Here is a 16,177-nt window from a genome sequence, read left to right on the forward strand (position 1 = left end):
GTACGAATGCCCCGGGCGGTTAAATTATCTGTTATAAAACAAATGTCATTTTTCCATTAATATGTATTTAAAGGTATATTTAGGAAAAGAAAAAACTCGGTAAAAGTTTCTCCGTTTATTTTTTCAGAAGGTGTATTGTCGGAATAATTTGCCATGCGGACTACTCCAACTTCCGGCGTCACTGAAATTAAAAGCTTACTTCCTCTGTCCTAAAACTCACTGCATTCGTGAGAAATGTGAAAGAAATGACGTTTCCTGTCAACATATTAACAACAGAGCCTTAGATTTAATACTCGATCCGTAACTCGTTGATTTAGCTCAACACCATCTGCTAGCAGCTATTGCTTTTATTCGCTAACGCAAAGATGGCGGAAGACGAGAAGAGTGGTGAGCCAGCGAAAGACAAAAACGAGCTGCAAATTTTTAAGGTAGGTCACGTCATTTATAACGTGCGGACATGTAAATACACCGAGTGTCTCGAGTCGTCGTGTTTTGTTGACTTCTTGTGCGGTAATTGTCGTGTGTCGCCTCTCAGTTTGCTTGCTGGACATCTCCTGAACGACTCGTTACTATAACAACTGGCTGTAACTGTCATGCTAACTGTATTTCTGCTCCCTATCTATGTGTGAATTTACCTTAATGTATGTACTCAATGTTTAAGGTGAAGAGTGACTTCTTCTTTAAATCCTTATTTTTATCTCCTTGCACTACCAAATAAATATAACATGGATGCCTTGCTTGAATCTGTCCTACTACTTCTTGCTGAGTCACTAGATTGTATGTGTGCCTTAAGGCTTAATGCACCAGACACAGGCACCAGGGATGCACTGGTAGTACTTCCAATCTTTTAATCAATAACCTCACAAAATCTGCTTAATACTCCACTGTTTGTTAAAAATGACTGTCTTTTTTTAAGATTTAATTTTCCAGTTTTTAGTTCTCAGTTTCTAATATTTCTTTTCTCAGACATAGAATTCATGTCCTCATCTTAATCATAATGGTTAATGGACTATAAAAACAAAATAGACAGAAGGAAATAAGTCCAGGACTTTATCATTCTGCACCTGGCAAAGTCTGATATGTTTAAGTATTGTCAGTAAACCAGAAGCAAATTAGTAACAACTGTAGTAATTTCACTGTGTTGCTGATTTGTTTTGTATTAAGTGAGAAACAGAAATAACCAAATACCAATAGTAAGCTGGTGCATCTCTTATAGCACGATTGTCCTAGTTTTTCGCAGTCAGTTGTGTAGAAGTAGGCAGATTTAGCTGCAAGAAATGTGTCTTTGGTCTATTTTTAACCATTGTTAAGTATTCATAATCTATTTTTCACATTCACCCACCTTCCCCTCCCTCTCCATGCCCTCCCATTACAGGAGCTTGTGGATGAACTGTATAATTTCAGAGATTGCTATTTTGAGACTCACAGTGTGGAGGAAGCTGGAAGGAAACAAAGTGATGTTGCACAGGAAACCGAGAAGACACTTAAGAAGCTGGAGGAGAAAGAGGGTGAGTGTTGTGTTTACACAACAGCACTGCATTGCAGCATCAATTTGCAGAATTTCATTGACTCCCACAGTATCTCTGTATTTGTGATTTGCCACAGATCGCTATAAACACAAAGCAGAGTTTCTGCTGCAGAAAGGCAGGTGTCTGAACGTAGCTCCAGACTTCAGTACCGTAGCAGAGGAGTGCCTTTCCCGGGCTGTGAAGCTGGAGCCTGGCCTGGTCGAGGGCTGGAACACACTGGGCGAGCAGTACTGGAAGAAAGGAGACTTGATTGGTGCCAAGAACTGCTTCACTGGAGCCTTGCAGCAGGTATTAGAAAGAGAAAAGGGATGGATGTGTTTTCACTCAGTCTTTTTTTCATTCACTTGCTATAGCTTAACAAAGAAAGCCATTACTTAAGCTATAAAAAAGTATTTTCGCTATGAATTAATGACATGCTCTCAGTGATGTGAATGTATTTTCTATTCAAAATCCCCATTGTAAAATTACAGAAAATCTGGAGCTACATCCAATGAATTTGCAGGCCATTTCTAGTATAATAATCTACCTTTTCTCTGTCTGTATCGCCATGCTAGGCTTCACATATAAACTCATCTGTCTGTGCTTCGTCTTCCACCTCTGTAGAGCAAGAACAAAGTCTCTCTACGTAACCTGTCCATGGTGCTGAGGCAGCTGCCAGCAGCGGACAGCGATGCACATGGCAAACAAGTGCTGGAGAGCGTTGACATGGCCCGACAAGCTGTCCAGCTGGATGTCAAAGACGGGACGTCCTGGTGTGAGTAGAGCGTCAGAGACCTTAGTAAGCAGAGAGGATGAAGACAGTGTTATGGGGATGTGTGTAGCGCTTAATTTGCTCTCTGTATTGAGGGAGCTGTTTGTTACACATATCCAGATTATATCCAGAAGTTAAAACAGTCATTATACAAATTCTATGCTGTCCTGCACATAATTGAATAAAATTGTACTTATGTTGTTGGTTATAACAGATATCCTGGGAAATGCCTACGTGTCTCTCTTTTTCACCTGTGGACAGAATCCACAGTTGTCTCAACAAGCGCTAAGTGCCTATGCACAATCTGTGAGTACACACATACACAGTACACACACACACACTTAAATGCACAGTTAAAATCAGTCAGCACTGATTGCGCTATTGTACTGATATTTTACTCCTCTCCCACCTTTGCAGGAGAAAGTGGACAGAGCTGCCTCTTGTTACCCGGAGCTGCATTTCAACCGATCCACTCTGTTCCAGTACGAGGAGATGTTCGGGTCTGCGCTCGGTGGCTACAGCCGAGCGGCGGCGCTCGACCCGGGCTGGGAGGAGCCTCCAGAGAGAGAGAAGCAGCTGCTGGAGTATCTGGAGAAAGTGACAGAACTCATACAGAACAAGGTAGGAGACTGTGCTGGTCATTCTCACACTTGCTGCAGAAATCAGTGTTATTTGTTATGACATAATTAAAGCATGACAAATTATTACCAACCATTGATATATCACAAAAGTACTTCAAAAATTTAGTTTAAGAGTTAATGTACAATTAAATAAAAGAAGCCGTAGTTGATGATGCCTGAACTTGTTTAATAGAAAGAAGCGTGTTTGTGTATTGTACCTTTGGCATCACCTCTTTGTCCTTCTTGTTTTTTTTTGTTTGGTTTATGTCTAATTTCTTATGTTTATTTTGTTTAGTTTTCTTACATTGTCAAAAATAAAAATGACAATAAGATTTCATTTTCATTTCATTTCATTATCACAAGGTGGCAGCAAAGCGCAGCCATGTTCCTTGTTTTGCTCCTCACCTCCAGTCTGTATTTCTCTTCAGGGGAAGGTGAAGGCACGTCGGTTACGGACCATGCTCTCCAACCTCAACACGTCGGCTTTGGGTCCCTGCTCCTCCCCTCAGTTCCGTTCGCCCACAGGCCGTGTGGGCAGCCTGGAGCCTCGAACTATTTCCTCCCTTTCACATGGCCACAACGCCGGGGTGGCCGCCTTGGGCAAGGTGGTGTTCAGCCTGGCTTCTGAGGGTCGCATGGCCTTGTGAGTCCAGCTTCTTTCTGTCATTGTTAGTCCATTTATCCTCATGCAGTTTGCTTCGGTCTTGGTGTGATAGCAGAAGAAGAGTGCTTGTTTTTTTTTGTTTTTTTTGAGTGGTCTGGTAAAAGCTTGAAATCTTTTGTCCAGTACATTCGGCATGGTGGACAGCGAGGAGATGTGTATCGTCGTGATGGTTTACAACACAGCGGACAGCTGGGGCGTCCTGATAGGAGACACTGTAGTCATTCCTGAACCTCAGGTCAAACGACACAGTATAACACATAAAGATAAGGTCAGTGTTTCATGTATGTAATTAAAAATTAACTGAATAACGCCAGTCTGATTGTGTGACTTAATACTTCTCTTCTCTCTGGTAGTCGTTTGACTTCAGAAGTATACGAGTGGACTCTCCTCTGCTGCTCATCGTCAATGGCAAGAAACAAAACGTCCAAAGTCAGATTGCTGTCTCTGTCAGTTACAAACCCCAGAGTGAATGAGCCGAGCGAGAGGTGAAGAGGACCAAGTTTTTTTTTTTGCTGGATATGGAAGAACAGTTTGGATAATATGGAAGTATGAAGATTCCAAAGTGTGTGCCGGTTTTATGTGTTGTTTTGTATATAGAGCCCTTCACGTTACATTGTCTTTAGAGGCAGTTTGTTTATATTTATAAATATTTCTTTTTCTTTTTTTTTTTAGTTTTGTATTCTGTTGTTGTGGTGACAACAGGGAGTTGTTTTTGTAAATGGATGAGCCTGTGATGACGACAATGTGATGTCAGAATTGTGACTTCAGTTTATCCTAAAAAAAATCCTTTTTCCTCAAACATTTTGTTCTTCATTCTTCATTTGGTTGTTTGTTATGCAGTAACGAACTTCTCATTACACACCTAACTTTAGTCATTCAGTAACATAAATGCAAACAAGTGAAGGAAATTTTGGATATTTTTTATGCTGATGTGGCAATAACTAACCTTGTGGTGCCATAATGTTGTATCTATTTCTGAACTATATGATATGAGCTCTGTAAAAATGTATATGGAGCATTCTGAAATTTGTTTGGCCCAAAAACAAGCAATCACATTTCTTTGCTTCAGTTAGGGTGAGGCTTACCCTATCCACCTGAACTTGTTATACTTTTCAGATATTAAAATACTGAAAGCAAAAACAAAGGACTTAATTCTATGATGTTTTATTTTACTTACTTTTGCTGGACTTAAATCACAAATTTACACAGGAGACTAAAAAGTCATAGCTACATTTAACTACAATTTTATACTGGTATTTGTCCAAAACACATTTATGGTTCAAAATTACAATAAATTACACAAAAAGCACTTAAAGCAAACACCTCCGACTAATTTAATATTGAACCAGAACAACTTGGTAATGTCAATAACGGCCATTAAACTAAAGTCACTATGAAACCTGTTCTTCTCAGTGCTTCTTGATGAAGGGCCGGTCTTTCTCCCTAGCAGGGGAGCTGAACTGGAAGAAAGTCTTGGCTCCGTCACCCTCCAGGCAGGAGAAGAATCGACTGTCCACGTCAGGGCCCATGGAGAGGAACTGAGGGCTTCTCTGAGGAGACGCCTGTCGAGCAACCCCTGCGTGACACACAGGAGGTTGACGGATGTCTTTCATTGTTGCACTGACTAAAATTCCCTTACATAGACAATCAGCTCATTACTCCCACTGTTCTTTCCTGATGACCACTTCTCCTCGACCAAACAGCTACAGCTGTGTCTTCCTTTGAGCCCGTTAACATTATTCTTGCTGAGTTTCCTTCCTCTTCTCATTAATCAGCGAGGAACAAACTGATACAGGCATTTAATTCTCAGGCAGAGACAGAAAAACACTTCATCTTTCTCATCTGGACTGGATTTTTATTTATTTTCCTACCAAACATACTTTTTTGGGCATAACTAATTATTATTAATCTGTCACCTAATTAATCCATTAATCAATGTCACTTAGCCTATGAGATATCTATTACAGCTTCCAAGAGCCGAAAGGTGACATTTCTGCTTAATGAATTACTTGATAATGATAAACTGGTGGTCAAAATTGTTTGTGAATAATTTGACGTCAACTAATCATTTTAACACCGATCAATGTATTATTTAATACACAGCAAATATTTAATATTCTTAAAAAGATTTGACATTATAACATCAAAAATATTATAATCCAAAAATCAATCATTAGAAACAAGAAAAAAATTATATATATAATACTAACATCCCATAATGTTCCTTGTTTATAAAGAGCAAGATTTTCAAAAGTTGGTGAGAGAATTTATGGCCTGATAATTCATAAACTCCTATAAGCCCATCCCCACCTAAAATCTACTGTAAATGCTTTTTCTCATTGTGAAATACCAATTTATCTCCTGCACAAAACCACCTATCAGTTCAAGAGTGTACCGTTAATCTTGTAAAGGCATTAATCTAAATTCAAATTCTTGTTCTTACCAGTGCTGAAGTCGTGATGTCCTGTTTGTAGCAGCGCGTCTCTTTCCCCGACACCCACCACCATGTTGCGCAGCCTCAGAGAGTCATACAGCCCCTGTAGTTTCTGGTACTGTCTGTTCCTCTCCATCAGCCTCTCAGACACCTCGCTGTACTTCCTCTTGTACTCCTCCATCACCTGACAGGAAATAAATGTTCTACATTTTCATAAGCTCTTTCTGAAGTCTGCAAACATAAAAGATTTCAGGATAGGAAATTTCTAGAACTAACAATTACTGAAATTAAGTAATATCACAATAGAGATGATTTTCAATAGACCCACAGTCAAATTCTAAATTTTTTCTTTGCACATGCTTATCTCAAGTATAACACATACAGTATGGCAACAGAGCAGGTCAGAGAGCATGCTGGAGCTATCTACTAACACAAAATAATTTTGGCACATTTTAAATATGAGGTTATGAATGTGCACTTGGGTTTAAGAGATGAGGTTTACTTTCTTCAGGGAAGCGATTTCCCCCCTCATGGCACTGAGCTCCAGCTCCCTGCTCTGGTTCTGCTGGTTCAACAGCTTTTCCATCTGCTTCAACTGTGTCTCTGCCCGTGACAGACTATACTCTTGGTACATACGCTCCTGATGAACCTGTACACAAGAGACAAGCTGAGTGTTTTATAAGAAAGAGGAGACTAATGGACTGATATAGACAATTCAAGGTTCACAGATACAGAGCAAGTTTATAGAAATAAAGACAGAGAGGTATTTGACCTGGTAGCTCCAGAAGGCCAGAGCACGGGCACTGATATCCATAACTATGTCTGGTCGCAAACCTGCCAGCACCATGGCTTTGTAATCCTCAGAGGGTGACAGCTCCGTCCTCACAATGTCCAACTTCCCAGACAGCGCAGAGGAGCATGCCGGGCAGATGGCGGGAGAGCGGCTAAACTCACCAGACCCGTGCTGATCACAGAAAACATGAGAGCAGGCTGTGACCCAGGCGAAGCCGCTCAGCTTGGCCCGGCACTTTGGGAAGTTACACAGGAGTGTGTCATCGCAGAGAGACATGGCCTTCTACAGAAAGTACAGTGACATTTCAATAATGGAGATCAGCAGTAAAGGCAAGTTGTTAACTGAGCATCATATAAAGCTGAGTGAGAGACATCTTTACCATGAAGGTGAAGCAAATACAAACATTTACTTCTAAGGCAAAGCATACGTGTGGGGGGTCCCAGTGATTCAAAGCCCTATATGGTTATATTTAGGAAATCAAAATCATGAGGTTTGGGGGTCAAGATGTATTTTTATGAGTTAATGCTGAATAAATTTAAATGTTTTATGGACTGCAAGCATTTCTCCCTGCCCTCTGTTTTTGGGATTGGGAAAACATTATATTGGCCATAGTTTTATATCCCAGTTTTTTAAAACTAGATTAACTCAACGTCTCACTCTGGAAATTCCAGTACTATATTTGTAATCTTCAATAAATCAGGTACTTCCAAACTTTGTCTAATGTTACCACATGTATCACAAGGACCCACTGTAACTATTTTTATGTTTCCTGTAGGTGTCTTAACTAGTTTAGTTAGTCACATGAAATGATAATACTGCTTTTCTGTTAACTGGTTGCTCCTCAATAGTGTTGTTAGCCTTAGCTTACTTTCCACTCCACTCAGTTCTTTTTTTAATTTCGACTTATTATCTATTTCAAATTATCAATAAGAAAATTATTAAGTAAGGAAATACTAAATACTTAAAATATCATAGCACTGTTGTATGAAGACGTTTCAATTAAGTTTAGGTAACATAGCTAGTTTAAAGTTACACCAATTACCCCTAAAAGTTAGCATTAGCAGGCTAGCAGGTAAAGTAACGACTCTTAGCTCACTCGGCTAAACTGTCCTTTCCACTGGCTGCTTTTGAAAAAACAACTTTGACTTTTACAACTATATTTTCTGTGACACTTTAACCTTAACTTAACCGTTACTTTATGGCTAATTTCGAGAGATACACAACTTACCAGTTAAGGCCAACTCTTCCCTCTGCAGGGTAGCAGGAGGTGACGCTAAATGAATGCTGTGATCTGATTGGCTGATTGCAACTCAAAGCAATGACGGCAAAACGGGCTAAGAAATATTTTAAAAATTTAGAAATTAGCCTTCAATGACTCTAGGAAGTACATTTTAATAACATAGCAATTTCAGTGTATAATGATATATAAACTCACTCTGCATGTTTTCTACAATACTAAGGCTGATAGAGGTAAACATGATATAGCTACATATGTTTTGAGGATGTGTAAAGCCCATGGATGCCCAAACAGTTGTGGGGCATAATTGAATATATCTGCTCCAGTTGTGAATGACTTGTACCTTGTAACTTGAGCATTTTATATATTTTGGATTTTCCTTAAGGAAAGGACCTCCTGGACTTTGACACTACATCCAGTAGCCTATTAATTGTTTATCATTTTCTAGGCTATTTATTTTCCATTTAATTCTAATTGAGAATCCCAAACTGTAACCCTTTAGATAAATATGGCGGGTTAATTCCTCCAAATCAAATAATGCCCTGTTTTCTGACACAGCCTCTGAGTGGATATATGTATAATGTGAGACACCTACTTAAATATGGTCCCCCCTCCTCCTCCTCCTCCCACTGTTTTCTCTCTCTCTTTTATCCATTTCTCCACGTGGTACAGGAGTAAAGGCAGGGGGTGAAAGAGGGGCATTGTGCTGTGCAGCAGTGGATCCGGGGGTTCATAGTGAGAGAGGGGAGATGCTCACTCAACTGTGTCCGGCACGCCATTGTCAAAGATTCCCATCTATTCTCTGCCTTTTAAATAGAGCTCCAGTGTAAGATGCTTTTTTTTTTTTTTTTAGGGGGGGGGGGCGGTGTTGAGAGGGGGGCTGTCGGGGGAGTTTATTATGCGATTGGTGATAACACACGAAATACATGCGTGCATGTGGAATGGCTGTGTGGCCCCACTTGCACACAACAGCCACTCACTGCACTGCTGTTGATAATTGGCCCTATAGAAATCAAAGAGTAGAAATATCGCCTGTGCACTCCTCAGCTGGCAGAATAACACCGCTGGGAAGACGGATTTTTGACTCTTGCTGATGGAAACCACCTGCCAGTCAATCATAGCTATTTTACTTTTTATTCCCTCACCTTGCTGAGGATTAGAAAATAAACGCAGAGCACCTGGGAGGTCCTAAACAGATGTCACCTGATTTACCTGTTAAACTTGTTTTACTCATGTTTTTACGTCTTAATTTGACCCATGCTCATTTTATTCCCTTCCTGCAATGATTAAAACATTTACCTTTAACAAACAACCGATTCTTTCGCCCATTTTAATTTGTTTTTAGGCATCCAACGGCTTTGACACCTCACTGTCATGTTTCATTGAAAGTTTATAGCTGCTGTGTGAGTGTGTAAAGAAAAATAAAGCTGGGGAGAAAGAGAAAGAGAGAACCAGGGAGGCTGTGTGTTACACGCCATTGAAATGCAAATATCATTGAAGAACAAGGAGTGGTTCTGTGTGTATGGCGTGTGTGTGTGTTTGTGTGTGTGTGTGTGTGTGTGTGTGTGTGTGTGTGTGTGTGTGTGTGTGTGTTCCCTGTATGTGCATGCAGCGGGGCAGCAGTGAGAGAGGAGGGGCGCAAATTGGACAAGTTTTTTGGGGGAGAAGAGACTTTACAAAACAGCCACACACACGCACTCACGGCAGATTCATATGACACGGTGCAGACCTGCGGATTTCCCACACCCATGTCCTTCTTTTTTTGTCTTTCTTCCATGAAAGACCGCTCTTTCAACATTTAAAACTGCTTATACAAATATTTAATTTCTTTTTTTTTTTTTTTTTTATCTACGAGTTTGCGGGAATTGCGCGACTTTTGAACTTTGGATGCTTGGATGCTTTCAGGAGCGCGTCAAAGTGCGCAAAAACGTGCCTAGTGCCATTCAACCGACGGATGCCCCCCTCTCTGTCTGAGTCGCCGTGAATCATGTCACGCCGGAAGCAGAAGCGACCCCAGCATCTTGTTAACTCGGATCCGGGTGGCCCAAGGCTGCTATCTCACGGTAAGAAAACATCTTTACAAGCGTGCATGTGTTTTTGTCTTTGGCTTTTTTGAGAGAGAGAGAGAGGCTGGATGTCCTACATACACAGCCTATTGGTGCTCATCACTGCATGTGGAATTCACTTTCAGTCTAAAAAAAAAGAAGAAATCTTTAAAGAACTTTACAAAAGCAAATATTTGGATTTACACGCATGTTTTATGTGTGGCTCCTCTTTGATTTTCATAAGTTTATGTATGCATGGCCACATTCCAACAAACGCACCTGATTTAACAGACTTAAAAGTTTAAGATCTAAGTTTGTCAACTAAAGACACCCCCCCTGCTTATTCATTCACTGTAATGGGCCCCACTAAATGGAGGCCTCAGGCACTTTGGTCGGGGCCAATAAACTTGTCCCTGTGAAGTGAATAGAGGAGGATTAACTAACATACATCTGTGGCCATTTTCATGTGCTGGGCGTCCTCTAGGAAACCAACAGGCTGCTCAGCGCTGACTGCTGGAGGTCTTTGATTAGTATGGAACACTCTCTTATTTGTTAGCAATAAGGTGCATGGGTGGGGGGAAGGGAAGGCAGTGTTTTTGGTAAAGATTAATCTTCCACCCTTCTATTCTCTTCTTCTTTTGCTCTTCGTCCATGCTTTTCTTCCTTATGCACCCCTCTCCCCCCATTTTCCACCTTCTCAATACTTCCCTCCCCTTTCTTTCTCCCTCTTTCTCCCCAGCCCTATTGACTGTATACTCCTACACAGTTGGGGGGTTTCAGATGGATGGGAAAAAAAAAAGATTCAGAGGGGATAGAGCGATTGCTCTCGCACTTGTACTGTGTGGTATTGGCTATTGGGCTTCAAGTGCATGCACTTAAGTCTCTGCAGGTAAACTTTCACAAATGAAAGTGGAGGTTTTAGATTCACATATTTATGTGTCCCCTGCAGGTTCAGGTTTGTCTATAAGTCAGAGGGAAGGAATTTCACTGAGGTACAGTCTTTCATTCCATCACTATATCTCTCCAGGAGGGAATAGTTAGTTTGTCTCTCCATTGTTGTTACCCTCCCCCCTTCTTTTTCTTTTTACTCTTTCTCACTCTGTGCTCAAGATTCTGAAAGAATTTGACCCCTGGGCGGCAGAGGTCAGATTAGTTGACCAATCAGAGTGTCTGGACAGTGCCCAGAACCCTTAGCATGGCCTGACCCTTGACCTCCACTGTGACGTAAGGGGGGAAGGGTGAATAGGGAGATGAAAGACGTAACTGCTACAGGGAGGGGGTGGGTTAAGAGGGGTTATGGGTTGTCTTGGTGATGCCCATTGTCCTCTAAAATGTGTTGCCATAGCAGCAAGGTGGTCTGTAAGCTTTTTTGTGTGTGCAAGATGTTTGAGAAGTTCTGCTGCAGAGAGCACAGATTGAGACAAGACATTACAAAGACTCATAGACTGCGGAGTTTCTTCCACTTGTTTATTTGCTTGTTCAAGGCCATTTCCTAGCAGGCATTTCTTTTGAAGCTGCAACACGATCTTCTGGTCTGCACACAAATTTGAAAACTAAACTTGTAAACAGTAACTGGAAACAATGAAATAAACAAACTGTGAGTGAAGCAGAAAGTTTAAATGAATTTACATACCTGGATATCTGAACGGATATTGGAGATATTGTGTAATAATGCCCCTGAAAGGAAACACACAGGTTTTCAAGTTTTAAAAAGTTCTTTAAAAGCATTGTTCTTTTTCTGTCAATCCTCAGATGACCACCTGGGAATGAAGTCACCGTCCACATCTCTGGGTTCTGAAGTGACATCATCGGGGTCCGCCTCCTCATCCCCCACCTCTCTCCAAGACTGCCAGCCGCCTCTGGCCCCTCGCCCATCCCCTGGTGGGCTCCACGCGCCCTCCTTACCCAGCGAGAGCTCGCCTCCTCCCCACTGGCCCAGCCACGTTGCCCCCTTCACCACGTCCCTCCCCAACACCCACTCTTCCCTCTCCCCAGACTTTCCTCACCCCTCGCTGTCTTCCCAGACTCACTCGCCACCTCCCCTGGGTCAAACCTCAGGTTCCCACAGCCTGTCCCACCAAGGAAACTCTCACTCCACCATGACCTCTCCACCGATGGGCAGTTCGGCCACCACCACTACCTCCTCCTCCTCTTCCTCTTCAATGTCCTCTCAATGTGTGCCGCCTCACCGGGACAGCTCCAGCCCAGGTCGGCAGCAGTCCTCCAGCTCTCCGGGGCAGCAGGGGCAGCTCCAGGTGCCTCCAACCCTCGCGGTGCTACTAGAGGAGCTGAGGGTTTTACAGCAGAGGCAAATCCACCAGATGCAGATCACAGAGGAGATCTGCAGGCATGTGCTGAGGCTTGGAGGGGCTGTTTTTGGCCAAGATAATGATGCACAGGCCAGTGGTGCAGAGAGCAACCAGAAATCTACAGGAGCAGCATCTTCATCGCCAACACACCCTTCCACTGCCACTCCAGTGACCTCAGCTTCATCGCTTTTGACAGGCCTTCCATCTTCCCTCTTTCCCCAGCCAGCCGTCTCCAAATCAGGCTCTTCACACGTTAATGGCAGCAGAGCTTCATCCTCCTCTACCTCTTCCTCATTATCTTCCTCTTCTTCCTCTCTTTCATCAACCATCAGCTCCTCTGTTGCCTCCCTGCACCCACTGTCTTTGTCATTGGGCCTACCTCCACGCTACCTCCATGAGAAATCGTCTAACACCTCCTCATTCGGCCACAGCAACGGTGTCAGCTTCGCTACGCCACCCCTCCCTACCATCAGCCACTCCCAGGACCTCCAGCCCAACTCCTCTCTCGCCTCAGCCTCCTCAGCAGGACGCCCTCAGCATGTTTGCCGTTTTTGTGGTAAAGTGTTGAGCAGTGATTCATCGCTCCAGATCCACCTGAGGTCACATACAGGTGAAAGGCCCTACCAGTGTCCAGTCTGCTTGAGCCGTTTTACAACCAGAGGGAACCTCAAAGCTCATTTCCTGCGACACAGAGAGCAGAACCCAGAGCTGTCCCTCTCCCTGCTGCCCCCAGCACTGTCCGAGCAAACGCAGAGTGGCTCTGCACCTGGCGCCATCCAGAGAAGGCGAAAGCGGAGGGCTGACGATGACGAGCCGTTTAATGGAGTGAAAGGAAGCATTCCTGGAATGACAGAGAACATGGCTTTAGGATTCCTGTCTGGTGCGTCCGCTCGGCCCTCACCTTCCTCTCTACCTCTGCCCCCCTCGGTGGACATGGCGCTGCTGTCCACAGCCCATTCACTGCTACAGCTAAACAGAGCCTCAGCTGCAGCCGCTGCCAGTGCATCAAGCACTGTACTGCCGTCTTCTTCATCATCCTCATCTTCCTCCTCCTCCATGGGAAGCCAGTTTAAAGGAGCAAAGCAGCAGCGTTTTGATGAAAACACACCTCCACACTCTACCCTCCATACAACCTCCCCATACTCCCAATTGGCCCACCTCCCCAAGATTCTCTTCCCTGGAGGTACTTCCCCTCATCACCTTGCACTTCTCCGGCCCCCGGGTCACCCATCCACCTCCCACCTCACTTCCCCTCATCAACTACCCTTCCCCTTTCCACCTTTCCCTAAACCATCAACCTCATCTCCCTCCTCATCCTCTCCCACCACCTCTACCCAGACCTCAGACACCTCCAAGTTGCAACGGCTGGTCCAGAAGCTTGAAAAGCAACCACAGGGAGCCTCTTCCTCTGCCTCCTCTTCCTCCACCTCCGCACAAACACATGCTGAAGCCAATGGGGACACACACGGCCATGACCTGACCACCACCTCCAGTGCCTATCGCAGGGAAATGTTGGCTGCACTAGGCCTGAGCCCAAGTGCCAATGCTATAGGACTTGTGACCGGCCAGGGAGTCTCAGGTTCGGGAACTACAACCACCACGACTGCTCCCTCCCTGCCCACAGCCCAGGCTGCTAACCAGTGTGGTGTCTGCCTGCGTGTCCTCAGCTGCCCTAGAGCTCTGCGTTTGCACCAGGCCACACATCTGGGAGAGCGTCCTTTCCCTTGTAAGCTGTGTGGCCGCTCTTTCTCCACAAAAGGTAGCCTTAGGGCTCACCTGGCCACTCACCGTGCAAGACCGCCAAATGCCCGTGCCTTGAACTCCTGCCCACTGTGCCCACGCAAGTTCACCAATGCTTTGGTTCTTCAGCACCACATTCGCTTGCACCTAGGAGGGCAAATACCACCTGATGAAGACATGCCACCTGAGGATGGCACAGAAACAGAAAGTGCCGTCTTCGATGATGGCGAGAATGACTCCGTCAGCTCGCCATCTAAAGGCCAACAACAACTTCTTCCCTTGGCCTTAACAACAGGCTCCAAGTCTCCAAATGATGTGCTCAACTCAGGGTCCACGTCTAAGCAATCTACAGCTTCTGATGCTACTTCTGTGAAGACCGAGGAATCCGAGGGCTCAACACCCAGTGTTAGCCCACCCCTGACCCGTAATCCCCCCTCAGCAGGAGCCGGGGACCCCCTGCGTCCCGGAGACAACGCCCTAGCTGATGGTAGCCCCATGAACAGCTCCATGTACTCCGAGGAGGAGACTCAAGCTGACCCGGGCAGCACTAGCCCTTTCAAAGCACCCTTAGCTAGTTCTCATTCAGCTGTAGTGAATGGAGATGCAGAGGCAGATGACACCCCTCTTTCCCTCTGTGTTTCAAAGCCTGGGGTAGAAAATGATACGCTGCAAAGAGGGGTTAATAATGGTGAAGCCTGCTCCACAGATGAGCTCACGACTAGCCCTGATTCCAACCCAAAACCCCCAGCGGAAAATCCCTTACCTGCACTCACCCCTCCTGCCAGCCCCAAAGCTATCCCAGAAGCAGAGGAGGCCTGTGGCAGTGTATCACAGGGGCCACAGGAGAGAGATTCTGCCCAAAGCAGTGGGAAGGGTGAGACTACCACATCCAGAGAGCCTTTGCCAGCGTTGGATCCAGAGCTGAATAAAGACACTCCGATGGAGGAGGGTTATGTTGTTCCAGAAAAACCTTCAGAGAACCCAGAGCCCCCTGTCCCAGCACCAGCACCACAGAGCCAGCTTCCCCGCCCAGACAAGCCCTACAGCTGCTCCCACTGTGGAAAGGCATACGCTAGCCGTAGTGGACTTAAGGTAAGAGTTAACACTGTGCCTGAGACCAGAGTCAATGATTTCGATATTGTAACATGAAGATATTTGAATTGTGATGTATTTTTATGGCATGTATGCTGAGATTTTGTACTTTCGGACTGGAGTAAATGGCTATTGTGTTGTTTTCCTCATCAACAGGGACATATGAAAACTCACCCTGGAGCATTGACCAGTACCCCCTCCAAGGCTCAAACCAATGACAATGACATTGCAGAGGATCACAGTTCACATTCAGCCAATAAGACCCCGACACAGCAGGATGAAAAGCAGGGATTGGCTAAATCCCCTGAGAAAGGTGACAGCACAGATCCTCCACCGGTCAGTGTCGGTTCTGAGGTGGTGGGTGAGCCTATGGACACTACTGTGTAGAGAGTTAGTATTGCTGAATGGCTGCAGTCAGTTTTTAAATGCTCCTGACAAGGGAATGTATTTTTTTTTTAATAGAATGAGATTTGTTTTTAGAGTAATTAATTCAATATCATGTTTACCTTTTGTATTAAGCAGCTAGATGTAGTTTATATTGTAGTACCAATACAAGAGACTTTTGAATGTAGTATTTTAGCTATGTATTTTTGTATTTCAAAGACCACAGTGAGGCCTTATCTTACACACTTCACAGCATTGTCATGATGAGAATTAATTGTTTGCGCTTTTTTGCTGACATCTACTTCAGCACATACTGTATAATATCAAACCAGTATAAGCTGATTTAAAAAAAAAAAGTGGAGGATCCAGAATTTTACAAAAAGAACTCCATACCAAAATAGGCCAAATTAATAATGGCCAGTGTTTGTAAATATGAGCTGCGGTTATGTTTTTTTGCCTTTTTATTGTTCCTTTCTTCTTTCCTGTTTTTAATGCGATGCTGCTGAACGCATGTTTCTGATGTGCTGAGTTGCACTGTGAGTTGCACTGTGTCCCGTGCTGCCGAAACATCAACTGGAG

General features: G+C 44.0%; 3 protein-coding genes across 3 annotated transcripts; 2 read left to right on the plus strand and 1 right to left on the minus strand.

Annotated features, from left to right (window-relative positions):
• The first annotated feature begins 181 nt into the window (after positions 1–181).
• ttc5 (tetratricopeptide repeat domain 5) lies at positions 182–4,697 on the plus strand. Its single transcript, XM_022764129.1, has 9 exons — positions 182–428; positions 1,376–1,508; positions 1,606–1,817; positions 2,133–2,283; positions 2,495–2,586; positions 2,698–2,901; positions 3,329–3,543; positions 3,688–3,832; positions 3,918–4,697. Exons 1-9 carry the CDS (start codon positions 366–368, stop codon positions 4,035–4,037), a joined length of 1,335 nt encoding a protein of 444 aa, XP_022619850.1. The 5' UTR covers positions 182–365; the 3' UTR covers positions 4,038–4,697.
• Positions 4,698–4,947: 250 nt separating this feature from the next.
• ccnb1ip1 (cyclin B1 interacting protein 1) lies at positions 4,948–7,067 on the minus strand. The gene is made up of 4 exons (XM_022764130.1): positions 6,771–7,067; positions 6,501–6,647; positions 6,008–6,182; positions 4,948–5,140 (listed from the first exon to the last, which is right to left on the minus strand). The coding sequence occupies exons 1-4, from the start codon at positions 7,065–7,067 to the stop codon at positions 4,974–4,976; spliced, it is 786 nt and encodes a 261-aa protein (XP_022619851.1). The 3' UTR covers positions 4,948–4,973.
• A 2,948-nt stretch (positions 7,068–10,015) lies between these two features.
• On the plus strand, positions 10,016–15,601 carry sall2 (spalt like transcription factor 2). Its single transcript, XM_022764106.1, has 3 exons — positions 10,016–10,091; positions 11,826–15,214; positions 15,371–15,601. Exons 1-3 carry the CDS (start codon positions 10,016–10,018, stop codon positions 15,599–15,601), a joined length of 3,696 nt encoding a protein of 1,231 aa, XP_022619827.1.
• The last annotated feature ends 576 nt before the right edge of the window (positions 15,602–16,177 follow it).

The sequence above is a fragment of the Seriola dumerili genome, unplaced genomic scaffold (genome assembly GCF_002260705.1).
Source record: "Seriola dumerili isolate Sdu_G_001 unplaced genomic scaffold, Sdu_1.0 BDQW01000531.1, whole genome shotgun sequence".
NCBI classification, from domain to species: domain Eukaryota; kingdom Metazoa; phylum Chordata; class Actinopteri; order Carangiformes; family Carangidae; genus Seriola; species Seriola dumerili.